At 45.4% G+C, this 17,023-nt stretch overlaps 2 protein-coding genes across 5 annotated transcripts in view; one reads left to right on the top strand and one right to left on the bottom strand.

Moving 5' to 3' along the window:
• dennd1b (DENN/MADD domain containing 1B) overlaps positions 1 to 4,678 on the top strand; it is a 65,602-nt gene extending 60,924 nt beyond the window's left edge. For all 3 annotated transcript variants that reach the window (XM_085929141.1, XM_085929140.1, XM_085929139.1), the window contains 3 exons: positions 243 to 328; positions 613 to 838; positions 906 to 4,678. In XM_085929141.1, the coding sequence (XP_085785267.1) occupies positions 243 to 328; positions 613 to 838; positions 906 to 1,637 (1,044 nt within the window). In that variant the 3' untranslated portion in view covers positions 1,638 to 4,678. The remainder of the gene's footprint in view (positions 1 to 242; positions 329 to 612; positions 839 to 905) is intronic.
• A 163-nt stretch (positions 4,679 to 4,841) lies between these two features.
• crb1 (crumbs cell polarity complex component 1) lies at positions 4,842 to 15,915 on the bottom strand. 2 transcript variants are annotated; one of them, XM_085929137.1, is made up of 13 exons: positions 15,254 to 15,915; positions 13,894 to 14,127; positions 13,465 to 13,660; positions 13,237 to 13,376; positions 12,966 to 13,148; positions 11,065 to 12,021; positions 10,444 to 10,988; positions 10,212 to 10,377; positions 8,820 to 9,753; positions 7,966 to 8,010; positions 7,473 to 7,595; positions 7,108 to 7,234; positions 4,842 to 5,285 (listed from the first exon to the last, which is right to left on the bottom strand). In XM_085929137.1, the coding sequence occupies exons 1-13, from the start codon at positions 15,330 to 15,332 to the stop codon at positions 5,067 to 5,069; spliced, it is 3,948 nt and encodes a 1,315-aa protein (XP_085785263.1). In that variant the 5' UTR covers positions 15,333 to 15,915; the 3' UTR covers positions 4,842 to 5,066. The 2 variants fall into 2 exon arrangements, with proteins under 2 accessions (XP_085785263.1, XP_085785264.1); XM_085929138.1 differs by lacking the exons at positions 12,966 to 13,148; positions 13,237 to 13,376; positions 13,465 to 13,660; positions 13,894 to 14,127; positions 15,254 to 15,915 and adding an exon at positions 12,350 to 12,398.
• Positions 15,916 to 17,023: the final 1,108 nt, after the last annotated feature.

Below are 17,023 nucleotides of genomic sequence, written 5' to 3'. Positions count from 1 at the left end.
AATGCACTTACACGGGCCTGCTCTCAAAAGCGACTTAATGCTCCATTTGATAAAACACTTAAAAACACTCTCATCCCCCCCCCCCCCCCCCCCCCAGACCCCACTTTGACTAATAGAGTCTCAATTCTTTTGGTTCTGGTCCAATAAAACAAGCGTTGTCCCTCGAGGCCGAGCCAGATATCTTCCTCTAATCGTCTCCTATTTACTTTTTTCTTTTCATTTTGCATTTTCCCCATTCACAGCAAAACTTCAACAAGTCTCCCATGAGCATGGGCCCTCGAGAGCTTGGCTACGGGCTTGATGATGACGAGCTGGACAGCGCTAGCAAGTAAGTTCTGAGCGTTGCGAAGCCACGATCCATATTGTTGGTAGACGATATTTGAAAGAACAAAATGTTGAAAGGGAAAAAAGATGCTCCAGGCAAGTTGTTTTTTTTAAGTCATGATGGTACTGCCCCCAAGTGGACATTCTTGGTAACATGACCAGACAGTACATTTCAGATGGCCAATGTTTGCCTCATTTCTATCATAAAATCATTGCTTTGCATCTAGAAATAATCAAATGATCAATAGGAAATGAAATCCTGAAATATGTTCATTTATTCCAACGCAGGATCTCATCAGAGGACAGCGGCGACGTCCCGTCATACACGGAGGAAGACAGCGATGACTCGTACTCCTTGGAGCTGGACATGGACTCCTCCCAGTCGGGCAAGATGAACCTGCTGGAGGAGATCCTGGACTCTCTGAACACCACCACCATAGAGCAAGGCAAGCTCAGTGCAGCCAAGAGCCTGGACTTCTTCAGGTCCATGGAGGACATGGACTACCAAGCCCCGGTATGAGACACCCAAACAAAACCTGTTCGCATATTTCTTCATATTTTCTCTGTCTGTTCATTTTTAGAGTAAGTTAAACGCCTCGGGCGACTGTCAGCCGTCAGAGGAAAGGCCTTGTGATGAAGGGGGGGAGCAGGGGGGCTGGAACATGGGTCAGGATGATAGCGCCGTCCACGGGAAGCACCTCCCCCCGTCCCCACGCAGACAGCCCACCAAGAGCAGCCTGAAGAAACCCCCCGTTCCTCCTGTGCCTGCGACACAAGAGCAACCCGGTCCACGTCCTCTACCTCCGGGGAGACAAGCGCGAGACCGCTTCTCCTCCTCGCCGTCAAGATCTCGCCCAATTACAGCCACCGCGCCATCGCCGACTTTGTCTCACGCGGCTTCGCTTCCCAACTATTCCCCGCTGCCCGCGGCCCGCGCTCGGACCGTTTCCGAGCCCCAAGGCGGCACCGAGGCCGCTCCGGCTCAGAACCCGACGGGCTCCACCGGCATCTTGAGGAGGAAAGTGCTCTCCAAGGAGACGGTGAAGCACTATAAGGAGAAGTCTTTGCAGAGGCGGGGAAGCAAGGAGAGAAGGGCCAGAAATTATGTGCAGGTCCCCTGGGAGAAGGACAACACGGAAGAACCGCCGGGTCCGCTTCACGCAAAAGGCCCGGGGGCGTCCGTGGAGGATCGAGGCCTCCTGGAGGAGATCGAGTCCATGTGCTGCGTCGGGCCGGTCCTCCACAGCGGCCTGCAGCTCTCGCAGGTTCACTGCAACAATAGCCACCAGAGCAAAGCCGCAGAGCACTCGTAACTTTTGCAGCGGACGAGCCGCTACGGGGTCAACGGCGGCAAGAAATGTGAGGACGGGACCCGGAGGTGAAAAAACAGGAGACACTGCTAGACAAGAACAAGATCTTATCCAGGGACCCATTTCTACAACTGATGCAAGAAGTAAAAACATTGGCAATATACGCTACAGGTGCATCTCCACAATAAGAACACGTGGAAGATGGAACTCATGAAAACCAAAATTTCAATCGATTCCACCTTTTGAATGAAACGATTCAAAATGTTCGAATTGAGATGCACCTGGAAATGGACAAATGTTTTGGGACACAATGACAGCTACACGGTGTCGCTAGTCCAATCGATGATCGAGCAATTTAACGATTGGTAGGCGTGTCCCAAGACTTTTGTCTCCTGCAAATTGCACATTTTTGTTTTGAGTAACAAGAAAAAAAAGATGACGCCTGGAACGGCAAGTTTGAGAGTAGCGCTCATGTTGCATTTTTCACATTCCAGAAAAGATGTCTCCAAACGGGACGGACCATGTCCCGTCCCATCGTCATGTCAAAGGTGGTCACATTTCCGATGTATTTCAAGTAATCTCAACAAAATGTCCTCATGAGCCTTGGTAAGCACCCTTTCTTGTCACCATGCCTTAAGCGGACATTTTTGTAGGTACTCACTGGTGCGTGACATCTCTTAGACGTCAACGGCACTTTAAGCGTCTTTGTGCTTTAAGCTGCTCGTCAAAGTTGCATTGCGGATAATCAACTGCACATGGAGACACTCACAAGGGACGTCCATGTGAAGAAGAACTTTTGATTTTTCGAACCATCCCGCACCATGTCGCTTGTCTTCCTTTCACTGTTGTTTCCATTTCCTGAGCATTTTTTGCTGTGCCCGTGTACTAGTACGCTTATTGTCTTAGCTGGGAAGAGAATTCAGTGCACTAGTAGAATGACTCGGATGCACTAGTTACGTTTTGTTCCGCTACTGTATGACATTTCTGTCCTCGACTAGAACAAGTGTGGCACATTAGATAATACCAACCATAGCTCATAGTTGTCAACTAGTGCAGTTTTGACTCACGAGTGACATGTAACTATCCTACTAGTATGCCAAAGACAATTGAGTAGAACAACCAGCAGCCACTGCCTTTTGCACACAAGTGGGGCAACTACAAAAACGTAGTGCAGTAAAACTTTGCACGAGTGGACATCTGCACGCTACTAATACCGCTGAAGTACTGGTGGCACACAGTTGTTAACTCCTGTAGACTTTTGCCATACTAGTTGAGCGCACTAGGAGAACAATGAAGTTGCGCTAGTAGATGTCTTTTGGTTTCTTGAGCGACCACTTCTTTTGGATCACATGTATGCTCACCAGTTGAGCAACTTTGACATCCGAGTAAAACATGTTAGTCGTGTGGCAGTTCTGGTGCTATTATGAAGGTGCACTAGTGAATGTGACAAAGAGCATACTAGTACACGCCGGCCGGCCTTAGCTTCCCTTAGCTCCCAGTCGCACACTGATGATAGCGTGTTTGATTGTACTGCAGCTCAGACCATAGCGCATACGTCTGACTTTCCCGTGGATGCCCAAAAACAAAAGCCGCTATTCCCGTTCATGTGATTTCAACCAGACGCCAGTCAGCCTGGCACTTTAACAGCGGCCATTTCTCAGATTGCCGCTGCCCCGTTAACGCTTTGCTCGTAAAGTGGCTGGCGGGCATCTAAACGAGCGAGCAGACGTCGTAACTCCCATTAAAAAAAAAATTAAAAAAAAATAAATAAAAAATCCTGAGTCAAGCTCGCAGCGGCGGCCCTACTCACTGACACACATTCAAACACGTAGTGACTATGCAAACATTTCCAAAAAACTGAAAAGGTCATACTTTCGACGACTTGAAAAAAAAAAAAAAAGAACAATCAAGTTAGTTTCTAATGGGAATAAGCCACATGTGGAACGTGTGCAAACGTGTGTGGTGTGCCTTATAATAATACAAGAGGATACCTGGTACAGTATTAAAACACGCCAGAAGTATGCAATGTGGAAATCATCATTTGATTGTTTCATGAGTGAAAGTAGTTTTGACCAAATGACCTGAAATCAACTCAGGTGATAGTTTTCGCACAGGAGGAACCTCCTGGCATTTTATTGGATTTAGTTTTGCTTTTTTACTTCTGCTAGATAGACATCTTTTTCATTTTCTTATTCCATTAGTTTACAATTTTTTTTTCGTAAATTCGCTTTGTTTTTTTTTGTCAACAAAATCTAAAAAAAAAAAACGCATTTAAAAAGCTTTCTCAGAGGTCTTCATTTCAAAACAAAATAATATTTTCAGCTGACTAGACATGTATTTTTTTCTTGAGTATATTTTACAGAAATAATATATTATTGGTGTTATATGTTGTAAATGACACCCAATTTGAATGTTTTAGATATTATTTTTGAAAATTAAAAAAAAAAAAGAAACGATAATATAAAATACACTGCCCGAAATCCCCACTCTCATTTCTGCCCGCATGTTCAGACTCTGCTCTTATTCGTTTGACAGATTGTGGTTCATTCCTAATTATTGATATTTATCAAAATATTTAGCAAGTCAATCAAAAAACAAAAAAAGACTCAAATATGTTGCTTTTGCCTTGCATCGGATTGCATTATAATATTTAACATCTGCCTTGTAGGAAAAGCTATTTTTTACATTTCTTGACTGCTGTAAATAAACCGTGGAGAAATAAAATCATAACTACTGCTGTGAGTAAGATAAAAAATAATGGTGACTGTTTACACTAATGCTGTACAATGACGAGCACGACAGTAGTTCAAAAAATGTGGCAAGAGAGCAAACCGCTATTTGTGCTAATGTAGCATTAATGAGCGCAGACGGCAACGTTTCACATGGTTATGCCTCCATCTCAAATGCAACATGCGTGTGGTAGCAGTATAGACATCAATGACGTTTTCCGGTACGCGCACTTGCATGTTCTCGTTGTGGAGAAAAAGAGCAGAGGTCAATCTGAGGAGGTTATTTTCTTCTTCTTTTTTTTTTTTTTTTTTTTTTTTTCATGACAAACCTGGTACAACTGCACATCTTGTATGCACTGTGAAATGGAAATAAATACGCTTTCATGTAACGTGCACGTCTCAACTCGAAAACTTTGTTTTGGTCAAGTCACAGACGTTTTATTGACGATGAAGTTTTTTTTCTATTTAAGGACAAACAAATAGAAAGCACAACAAATCAACAAAAATTAGACAGCTATGGAATAAATTAATATAGCAGCAGATTTTCTATTTACATACAAATGTGCCGGCGGCACATAATCAATGTGTACAACATATTGGGCACAAAATGACCTACAAATATAGATTGGAAGAAGACTTCCCAGTGCGGCGGCAGGTGCAGCCCATCCGAGTAAGATGGATGAAGTGCAAACCTTTCCAGTGCTCAGATGAGCCTCTCCATGGGTGGAGTCTGGGTGACGCTCCACATCTCCACACGAGATCCGTCCTTCTCCTGCCGACTGGGGCTGTAGGTGCCGCGGGTGGCTCGGCGGTTCAGCGCCACCACCAGTCCCACCGAAGTCAGCATCACAACCAGCAGCAGGATGACCGACACCAGGCTGATGGCCAGTAGTAGGTCAGAGGTCACGCCTTCTGAGGTCAACTAGAGGTAAGACGTGAGTTAGGATCTTTGCAGTAAAGTGTTTATTCTGCATTCCAGGAAAGCCGACGGTGAGTTTCTCAAAATCCCCAAAAAGAGGTCATGTGCCTTCTATTCAACAATGACCCTAGAAAGGCAATTAGGAAACACACCAGTTATCTCCTGCAGCTATGTGACTTTTCTCTCCTCTCCATACAGGTTCTCTGGGAAAGTGCTTAGCTGTCACTGCGGCACACTTTGCTGTCACAGAGCGTATGAAACAAGCGAGCGAGCGAGCAAGCCGCCGCAACAGCAGGACCCACCATCAGTCTCCCGCTGCCACACCGAGATGTCTACCTAACCAGTCTCTGAGGTACGTGGCGAGGCCACCCTGAAGCCTCGGAGCCTCTCTGCTGTCAGCACTATCAACCCTCATTTTTTTTCCGCCAAGCAGCCCAAAGTTCTGCTCCCTGCTGAAGCTGCACTTCTGTGCCAGATGTTGCTTTGGCTGACTTGAGTTTATTCTCATTATAGCGTACTCATATCTCACATTTTTGAATGACAGCTCATATCTCAAAAAAAAAGAAGAAAATCAATGATGCTACTACTAGTACAACCACATTAAACACATATTTATTAAAGAAAAAATGGATGACTTATTAATTGTAAGGTGGAAATGGGAAAAAGAACAATTAAAAGAGGACAGACAACAAAGACGAATAAGGAAGATTTTTTTTTTTTTATTATTATCAGACCAAAAACAGAGAGGAATGTTAGGACAACTTCTGACAGAAGACAACACACACATGGCATGGTAGTAGTGTTAGCAAATAAACATGATGGGAGAAAAGTGATGAATGAGCCTATGAAGGGTTGACCACCGTCACCCGGTGAATATGTGCCGCTTACTGAACTGCAAAGAATTGGAGTTGAAAATACCTCAGAGAGAAACGTTTGCAGAGGAAAAACAAAGAGCAAAACAACACATTGTGCAGCTGTCAGTCAATCATCCAACAACAAAGTAAGACGACATGTTGTCTCCTCGCACTTGGCAGTGCCTTTAGAAGTAAAACATGGCTTTTTTACACCTACGCTGCTCGGAGCTCCCCCGAAATTCCAATACAAAAGACTGACAGGATATCCTAAATGGAGAAACATTCTAACAATACATTCGCACCTCCAGCGAGGTTGTGTTTGGTTTGGATGGTGACATTTTGGGATCCCTTTCTTCTCTTCCTTTCATGGCATGGCAAATAGAGAACTTGGATATGAATAACATTTGATTTGGGTTTAGATTTTTTTTACAAGTGATTTTGTGGGTTTTGGGATTTGAATAACGATTTTGGTTTAACCATTGAAATTATTTTAAAACAGTGTGACGCAACATCGTGTTTTTAAACAACTACCTGTTATGGACTAATGTGGAATGAACACATTTTCAATATATACATTTACATTCATTTCTAGGAATTACCATTAGTTCTTATTGACTCATATATAGCATTTTCCAACTTTTAATCATCCTGCAATATTGCAAATATTGCACGTTAATGGTTTGAATCAGAAGTGCAATGGTACTGCCCGCAATTGCGTGATGTAAAAGTGTCTCAAACTGCATTATTACAGTTCCCACTATATGTCATCGCTAAAATAATCTATTGGAGTAACGATTAGGATATGAAATAAGGTGCTTGGTATGAAGGCACAAATGACACCTTGTGCCCCCTTAGTTGTTGTCCCCCCATTCCACCTCGGGCTCATCGTCCAGCCTGAGCACGAGGTAGGAGAGTAGCTGAAAGAGGTTCTGCCAAAGCAGCACGGCCACGTAAAAGTAAACGTCGCTTACGTCCGTCTGGCATATGTCGCCGGCGTAGCTCATGTCGCACACGCACAGGAACTTGTTGATCAAGTTGCGGCAGTAGCCTCCGTTCAGACACGGGTTGGACTTGCATTCGTCTATCTCCTGCTCACACCTGGGATGATCACATTGAATTGGGATGGGCAAAAAAAAAAAAAAAAAAATTATAACATTTTTCATTGCTTGTAAAATGACAATACTTTTTTTGCATAAGAAATGACCATTCAAGGATGGCACAACTGATCAACAAGAAACCAATGGTAAGTGCAATAATACTATGTTTGTCCTGCTTCTCACTCCAAATCCCTTTATTGCTCTAACTTGACTCTCCATCCTATTGGCGTCCATCATACCGGTGTCCAGCAAAGCCAGGCGGGCAGTCACATGACAACTGGCGCTCGGTGCAGTTGCCGCCGTTGAAGCAAGTGTAGTTTTTCAAGTCATCTCCACACACAGAAACAGGAAGGTTGGGTCGCCTAGATGCACATTACAAACAAAAACAAGTCATGTGAGACTAATTGGAAGCAAAAGAAGCTTACAACCCGACCGGTGTAATGCGATTATCTACCTCGAGGAACGACAATAACAACAACGACAAAAAGCCAGTCAAAATCATTTTGATCATATGGAATTTATCCCTAAATAACAAAATACAAGCATTCCCCCCCCCCCAGCCTTCTTTTGGCAAAGTTTGGGACAAAGAGAAGCTGTCACTCATTCTCGTATGTGTTTTTAAACAAACACTGTTAATATTAGCTTTGCTTGCCATTTTGCCAGAGCCAGAGATGACATTTGGTGAACAAAGGAGGAAACAAACACCTGAGAAAAATGTCAAAAAATACTTACACATTTCTGACAACAAAGTACCAAGGAATTTCTTCAACCCGTTCACTAGAGAGGAAGACAAGGAAGGGATGGGTGGGGGAAGGAGGTAGAAAGCCACACAAACAAAACAAAGTCATTTGGATGAAAACTTTACCGCGCCCATGTTCCCACTGAAGGGAGGGAGACGTGCGGCGGCTTCCTCGCAAAGGTTCTAGTGCGCGGGAAGAAAAAAAAAAAAGGAGCTGCGTGTTTATGGGATAAATGCTCGGCGGCGTTCCCTCGCCTGTTCTCCGAGGCAAACAAGAGATGAGAGGGAGAGAAAGTGCCGCTGTAGCACTGAGACACGGCGGCAGACCGAAGAGGGGCCTTTTCTGCCTGACACTAGAATAGAAATTCATCTTCAGATCAAGCTTGCTGCAGGCGTAGGCAGCCACCGAGGAACGTTAGCAAGCGGAGCATCTCGTCTGTCTTCCGTCCCTCGTCTCAGCCATTTAGCATCATTTATTTGGGGTTGCTAACTAACCGGGCTCTTAAAAGTCTTCAGGTGGTGACAAAAGGAGGAAATGTCATGTTTTGTATCACATCAAGTGGAAAGCGTGGTAAAATATCACGGGACACCATTGAAGAAAAATGCAAAAACCAGCTTGGCAGCATTGTTTCGGATTAACGCATTCAGAGATGTCTTCGTTTGGCACCGTTAAAGGTTTTTCACAAAAACCATCACATTTAATCAACTCATCCAAAATTAGCAATAGTCGGCCTTAGCGGAGGTCAGCATAAAAAAAATGTCAATAAGTTGGAATCTTCCTTCCACTGTGACTCTGACTAAGAATGAACTTTTATCAGTCCCGAACAACTGGCTATCACAGACTTACTTGCAAAGCGGTCCGGTGTAGTTCTCGGGGCACAGACAGGCGTATCTGTCAGGTCCATGCAAGCAGGTGCCTCCATTTGCACACAGGTGCTTTTCACAGATGTCAACTTCCTCCTCACAGTTGACTCCCGCGTATCCGAGTTGGCAAGAGCATTGGTAGCTCAGCCCGTTGATGCTGCAGTTGCCGTGGATACAAGGACCCGAGGCGCAGGGGTCGGCCAAAAAGCCGCAGTGCCGCCCCGCCCGGCCCTCCGGGCAGCTGCAGTTGTAGTAGTTGAAGAAATCTCGGCACTCTCCTCCGTTCAAGCACGGATCGGGCGCGCACACCGACGCCCCGCTGCAAGCCACCAGCGGAGGATTGAGGGACGTCCGGAGGAATTTCTCCTTCTGTAATTGCGGAAGGTTCACCTGAGAAGAGCTGAAGTAAGGCAGAGCGATCCCGCCTATCTCCACCGTGCCCAGGCACCCCGTCAGTGACCGTCCAACGTCGGCGCTCAGACCTCCCAGGAAGATGTCTACTCCTTCCCTGAGGAAGTCCAGGTTGCCCCCTTGACCCCTGGACGTGATGGCTTCATCTACTTCATCGTCCAGCACCAGAGTCCACTGAGACGTATTAGCCCAGGGGGCTGTCATGAACAAGTGGACAGCGTGCCACTCGCCATCGCTGACGGATCTCGCGCTGTTGAGGCTGACCGCGGACTTGTCTTCCTCCGGCTTTTCTGCGTCTCCGGTGGAGCTCTGAAGCTCCGTGAAGAGGAAGCCGTCTTGGACAGAGAGAGTGACAAAGGCAGAGTCCTTCTCGGCGTGGAGGATGGCTGCGCTACGTTTCCTAGTGCGCAGGTTGAAAGAGAGGTTGGTGAGGTTGCGCAATATGTGTCCATTTCCTCTGTAGACCAGCACAGTGGTGGCGTTGAGGAAAGTTGCATTGGCGTGACCTAGAAAGGCATGAAGATGACAGGTGAGCTTCAAACACACCTTTAAAAAGGACCCGTTGATCATTCGTTGGATAACTTCTTCCACTGGCTTTGTAATAATATAATATGGGTTCAAGCCAATCCCGCTTAAGTACTTGATGGAGCACCGTGTGCTTGGATTGAGGTCGCTAAGCGTGTTACATGATTGGACAGTTATTTATTTCAAGATGTACAAATAGTATCATGAAGTAGGTCTGTATGGAGGTAAGAAAATAATCACATCATTTGATTGACAGTCGGGATTCATTTAACAATATCATCATCATATCGTTTATTATTATTATGAAAATATTGACACATTTTTAAATGACAAGTTATAGTTGATTGTTTGGAATTCTCCTGACCGCTATTTATAAGATTTGGATTGCAATGTGGCGCGTGAATACAGATAATCATCTAACTTGACTGTCTTGACTTACATTCATATCCTTGGCGGACTATCTTGCACTCAGCGTCTGCAGGGCACGGAGACAATTGGCACCATCTGACGTCTTCGCAGTGCCGCCCCGTTGTGCTGGGCGGGCAAGCGCAGGTGAAATCGTCCCACGTGGTATAACACATTCCCCCGTTGAGACAAGGGTTCCTCTGAAGAAGAGACGTCATTCAAGTCTTTTTAAAAGGCCTCATTCATAAAGGGACAGACACACTTACACTGCAGGGGTTGTCACCGGAACAGCCGTCGCTCACATTCTCCATGAGTTGCAAAGGGAATGTCGGCACCAAAGCAAAAAACTGCAATCTCCTGTCATTTATCTGCAGGTCTTGGATGCATCCTTTAAAATGTCCCCCCCAAACGGCAGCGCCGTCTCTCTCCGGCAGACCTCCGACATAGACGCTATCTCCCGCTGGAATGCCGCCGTCGGTCCCGACCTCGACTTCAGCTCGTTTGTGAGCCTCCACGTGCAGCGTCATTCGGCCCTTGGCCACCTCCACATTCACAAAGTGAACTTGGCCGTCATTGAGCGCGCTCTCTCCCCTCAGGCTCTCCATGTCAGCGAGCTGAGCCGTGACCACGCCGTCCTCCAGCCACACGTGCAGGTAGCGCGTGCTGCCGTTGCCCACTGCCAGCAGGAGGCCGCCGGGCTTCCGCGTGCGGAGGAACAAAGAGATTGAGAGGCCTTGACCCAGGTCGTCGCTGACGTTGAAGACGGCGTAGCTGAGCGAGTCCTCGCTCCCGAAGCGGGCGCTCACATGTTCTGAAGGTGAGGGAGGGAAAAAAGGCACATTTATTGATGAATGAATTCATTTGTTTCTTTGTATTGAGTGACCTACCCTCTTCGCAGTCTTGGCCCATGTAAGGTCTGGGACACTGGCAGCGGTAGCTCTGCCACAAGTTGATACACAGCCCATTGTTTTGGCAAGGCGCATCCTGGCAGCGGTCTCGGTGGCTGCAGCCAGGCGACACGTTGACAGCGGAGTCGCTCAGCCACTCCTCGGGGACAATCAATTGCCAGTCCACCAAGACATCCCGCATGCAACCGATAAACGGCGCAATTGACCGCTCCTCGCTCTGATCCTTTCGTACGCCTCCGATGAAGGTGTTCTGAGGGAGCGACGCCGAGCCATCCACGTTATTCTGGACGGGGGCCACCTTGTAGCATCGCTGCCTCTCGCATGTCGCCGCATCGCTCAAGAGTCTCAAACTCAGCATCCGGTTGGTGAGCACTGCCTCCACAGTATGCCACTCTCCGTCGGCGAGCGCGTGCGACAGCTCCAAAGCTCCAATTCGACTCAATCCTTGGAGCTTGGCGGGAGTTTGCCTTCGAAGTGTGAGGTGAAGCTGGCCCTCTTGCAGCTCCAGGCATAGCAGAAGACCCCCGATGCTCCGCTGGAACAATACAGCACTGGGTAGAGCGGTCTTGAAGCTGAGGGTGATATTGCAAGAGATCTCAGCATCCACAAAGGGGCTCTGTAGCAGAAGGTAGCCGCTACGTTCGAACGAGAAGGTGGTAGGGGTTTTGCAGAGTGGACCGGTGTGTCCAGAGGAGCAGGAGCACGTGTAGCCGTGAGTTGCGTCCAGAAGGAAGGGATTGCAGGAGCCTTGGTTCTGGCACTCATGACCCTCACAGCCCACCAGCCTAACGTGGCAGTTTGCCCCTCCGTAAAGATAGCCTTTGCTACGTTGTTTGTTGCAGTGACACGTGTAGCCCCCGTCGTGGCTCTCGCACCTCCCCCCGTTCTGGCACGGGCTGGCATCACAGTGGTCTATTAGCTCCTGGCAGAGGGAACCTGTGGAATGAATGACATCACTGCAGTTTAACAATGAAAACTATTTTCCCCTCACAACGAGGATTCGAAAGCCAGGGTATTTGTTTTGAATTGATCACCTTCTGGACATTCGAAAAGGACAGAAAACAACACCACTCTTCACAATACAGCCACTTAACTAGTCCACGAGGATACTTAACTCTCCAGTGTTCCGGATGATCCTCTTAACATTGTTTCACTTCAAATGTGTTGACAAACTTCCTATTCTTTGATAGTTTGCCTACTTGCGCTTATTATAGAGAGTGAAAAATAGACAAGCAGATGCTACAATGCACGTCATTCCCGTTACCTGTTCCGAGCAAGAGAATGGCCCAAATCCATCCTGTGTGTATCCTCATTATGACGTCACTCTTTTCCCCAGAGATACCCCAAACGTGTCTAAGTGCACCATATTAATGTGACGTCCGTGGCAATGAAGCCGTGCTCCTCGTCGTCGTGCGGGGCTGAATGTGCGGGGAGCAGCAAAGTAAGATCCTGGAGATTACACTAATGCTATTTGGCCAACTTACTGAGTCAGTGCCACAGCAACACTAGCCAGGGCAGCTCGCAGACTAACTTAGCCTGATCATTGCAAAATCAAGTCCTTGTGTAAGGTAGAGGAAAAATAATCTGCTTTTGTAACCCAAAAAGTTACGATTGCATGTACACTAGAATTATTGGCCATTACAGTCTCACAGAGAGTGATGTATGTCATATTATGAGTAAGATTTCTGTTGCTTTGTTTTACCGTCCTATAGCATGAAAAAAAGGATGACATAACCCACACTTTATTTATGTATTTATTTATTTATGATTTTATTTTGGATTTGATTTGATTATTACCACACAGCTCTTATTTCCAGTATGTGTCAGGATAAACTATCCTGCTGAAAAATCTGTGTAGTGGACTCATCCGAATACGATACCTGTCGTTCCCGGAGGGCAACTGCAAACGTAGCCGGCAGCGTTCTGCGGGTCGTAGCGTTGGGGTAGCAGCGGCTCCATACCAAAAAGGACCCGCCATGACCTCTCGATGCAGCGGCCTCCGTTCAAACACGGGTTACTGCCGCACTCATTGATGTCCATTTCACAGAGTCTACCCTTAAACCCTGAAATCAAGCAAAACAATCACTATTGCTTTGCATAGTAGGGTGGTTGATCTTTTTTGTTTTGTTTTTGCAAACTCTCTCACATTACCTGGCAAGCATTGACAGGTGTAATGACCGTGACTTTCCATACAGGTGGCACTGTTGAAACACGGTTGAGAGTTGCATTGTTGTTTCGGACTCTCACAATGTCCACCACTAAAGGCTGTTTGTGAGCAGTCACAGCTATATCTGGGACAAAGTCACATTGAACACATTCAATTCATTTGTTTGTGATTGTCATTATTTTTTTGTGGGTAAAAGATTGTCAATTCCTCACCCATTGTGTCCATCTATACAGGGAGCCCCGTTTTGGCACGGCTTGTCTTGGCATTCATCAATGTCGATTTCACAACGGTGGCCTTGGAAACCGGGCGGGCAGGTGCAAAGCAAGCCACCGTTGTTGTCATGGCAACTGCCGCCATTGAGACACGGCTGTAATTGACACTCATCGATGGAGACCTCACAAGTGGGCCCTGAGACAATGAAAGCCACACAGATGTCCGACAGGCGCTTGCTTTTATGTGGACTGTCATCATATATGCTTTCAAGCCTTATAGTGTCACTTCACCACTGTACTGTAGTTCTAAAAAGTCTACACACCCCTGTTCAAATGCCAGGTTTTTGTCATGCAGGATCAATTATTCGTCAGCTCCAAAAACCCAATGTGACATCCTGTTCTAACAACACTGCTTTTGTGTTCCCTCACCAGTGAAGCCAGCGGCACAGAGACAGGAGTATCGGCCCACTCTGTCAACACAGGTGCCTCCGTTTGTGCAGGGCTGGGAGACGCATTCGTTGACGTCGATCTGACAGTGAGAACCCTGGAAGCCCGGCACGCAGAAGCAGGCGTAGCCATCTTTGCCCATTTGACACAAGGCTTGGTTTTGGCAAGGATTTGGTGAGCACAGATCCACACCTGGAGGTTGCCCCGAAGGAGACGCAGTTTTAGATTCAAAATGTGACACAGTAAGTCAGAAGGTTGTGCATCATCATGTTTCTTTTTAATGACTCATTTTGAGCAACAACAATCAGCTGTTCAAGTGGCGCATGGCGAGATGATAAACACTTCACTCTAATCTTGTGCACAGCAAAGTGGTTATTGCACGGATATGAAGCAACATTGTAATGCAGCTTCAGTGCACAAATGTATGCACGCTAATCCTCCTTGGAGTGGCCAATCAGACTGAGTGCAAAAGCCATGAGAGGCCTGTGATTGCTGAAGGCCAGTCAGACTCTCAGGCAACTTGCAATCATCTCCAAGAGCAGACTTGGACCATATGTCTATGTTCGTTTGCAAAAGTATTTCCTGGTAAAAAAAAAGATGATTCCTTTTTGTTTTCGATTTGTACAAAAAATGTGTGTTGGGATAACTAAATGTAATTCCCCCCCATAATTACTTCAAATTTAGGATTATCATTGTAAAATCAAATACTGTATACATTATGGCCATAGTCACTTCAATTATGATTGAATGTAATATGTGGGCAACTTCATAATTATGACTGACCTGCCTTGATTGAAGTGCGCTGTATTCAATTCACAATTGTTTATCGTTTCTGAATATCTGTGGATAAACAGAGTGACTCCTAATAAATTAAACAGTGTGGAAATGAGTTTGTGTCACCCAAAAAGCTAACATGAAAACATCCAGTAATTTTTTAGAGATTCAGAGACACATCCAAGCAACCATACATGGCCACCCCACTCCCACAGCGTGTGGACTTTTCAAATGTAAATTGGCTCTTGGGTCTTTGTTTGGTCCTATCTAGAGAGCCTCAAATAGCACATGTGGAACACCTCTTGTACACTGACGCATCTGCTTGTCCGTGTGTTTCAGTGGTGATAACAACTTGGGGGGTTGCTGTGCTGTGTCGCCAAGATGTATAGCGTATCTGCCGTCGACACAAAATGGATGGATGGACGGATGGAAATTTTCAAGCAAACAAACTCAATAAAGAAAGGTAAGATGTTGCGCCTAAGCGTGGAAGTTTAGTTTTCTAGGCAAATTATGAAAACTACTTATGCAGCAGTTGTTAACACAACAAATAGATGATGGAGAAGTCACTTACCATAGGTCACAAACAGTGAGGAGATAAGAATTGTCCAGGCGAGTGATTTAAATCTGGAAAAACGAATCACATCCATAATGGTGACAAGGAACCATCCTGCTTTTCAGATTGTAGTTACGAGGGTGGTTTGGCTGATCCGCCTGCAGGGTCTCATGTCTTGTCAACTCCAGAAGCACTTCAACGCACACTTCTGCTGCCCATTGGAGCACCATCAGGAGCCTCCATCACATGTGGAAGGAATAAAGAGCTGGATGGCCAACCGTATCCAGGGAGGAGGAGGAGCTGTAAGCAATTCTTCTTAGCATTAAGGACAATCGCAACTAGCGTCAGAATAATCATCTATACAACGCTTTTACAATATACTCAAATATGCTTTACAGGTACGCTCAAGCAACTTGAAATCACACACAATGAATAATTTCAAAGAGGTGGATTTTAAGAAGAGACCATGATAGGGTCAGTTCCATGACCATCTGTGGATCTTAAAAGAAAAACTCATTTTTATTCTTGCTTACATTCTGTAACTATACCTATAATTATTTGAATATTCTGGATATTTCTTTCTAAATATAATAATGACTTTTTTGTCATAAATTATAATAAAATGTCTGATAGTCACCTTAGTGTGTCAGTTGCACATTCATTTGTCATTTATTTTAACACAAGCACACTATCAAGAAAAAACCCCAAACTGGATCAAGGCAAACCTGTGCAAATATTAAATAGTTCCTCAAATTTTAACTACTCCTTGGCTGTTATCTAAATCGATTTGCTTTTGATTTTGTCCACTAGAGGGCGCAAACGATTCATGAAAAATACAAAGATGATGGAAACCTAGTACAGACAACGGTTGGGAGAGAGACAATCCCTTGATGAATTTTTGAACAGCACAGAGGCCCTCGTGAATATAATACAAGTCCAGCCTGAGTCAGCCATGCTGAGTACTTGTTTACCTTTTTCTGCATTGCATTTGCAGTCAAAAGAAACATTTCCCTGCCAAACACAGTCATTATAAGTCTTCAAGAAAATGTTTATACTTTATTCTCATCTCAATTGTCTCATTTGTCCTTGTCAGACTGACGACCTGATGAAGCTTAAAAAGCTTTTAGTGGTTTGACCACAGTTGAACTACTGCAGCAAGAACCACAGTTAACTGTTAACTTTTTGAATATTTTCTTCTACTTATCCCAAAGCCTTGACTACTTTATTCCTCCATTTTTAGTACACTTACTGTAATACTCAAGCACATTTGTTTGATAGGTGTTGATCCAGACAACTGAGCAGTGAGCTTTGAAGGCTGAGGAAGCCCTCTAGGCATCCTGGAAAGACAACTACATGATTATTTAGGTCGGCTACCCAAAAGTTGTAAAGGTATTGAAGCATCTTATTACGTTCGTTACGAAATGCTGACTTGTTTATTATGTGAAGGAAGAAAAGCAAACAGACGGTTGTTGTTTCTCCACAGAAACGCAAATGTTTCTTATGATGTCGCCATAAATTGAAATTAAAAAAATGCAAATTGTACAATACTAAATGAGTAGTGTAAAAGGTAAAAAAAGATGAGTGTTCAAGATGATGTGGTTACGCACTTGAGGGTCTTCCGTGGCTGCCAGATGCTGCTGTAACTCCACTGAGAAGCTCTGACAGAAAATCAAAGCCAAGCACAACACAGCGTGGTCAGCAGAAACCTCAAAGTGGACCGCAAATCTTTGCATGCATCTGCTGACAGATCAAATGGATCAACGTCTATTTTGAGGAGAACTTTGA

The sequence above is a fragment of the Syngnathus leptorhynchus genome, chromosome 13, assembly GCF_054491065.1.
Source record: "Syngnathus leptorhynchus isolate UIUO chromosome 13, UIUO_Slep, whole genome shotgun sequence".
Lineage (NCBI taxonomy): Eukaryota > Metazoa > Chordata > Actinopteri > Syngnathiformes > Syngnathidae > Syngnathus > Syngnathus leptorhynchus.
The sequence above is the reverse complement of the archived record's forward strand: the minus strand, read 5'-3'. Positions and strand labels throughout refer to the sequence as shown.

Excerpts from the sequence above, each read along its gene's own strand:
- crb1 (XM_085929137.1), bottom strand. The coding sequence starts at position 15,332 with ATGGATGTGATTCGTTTTTCCAGATTTAAATCACTCGCCTGGACAATT. Across the intron at positions 13,149-13,236 it reads CACCTGTCAATGCTTGCCAG|GGTTTAAGGGTAGACTCTGT; the intron begins GTAATGTGAGAG and ends GCTTGATTTCAG. Across the intron at positions 7,235-7,472 it reads CCTGGCTTTGCTGGACACCG|GTGTGAGCAGGAGATAGACG; the intron begins GTATGATGGACG and ends TGATCATCCCAG.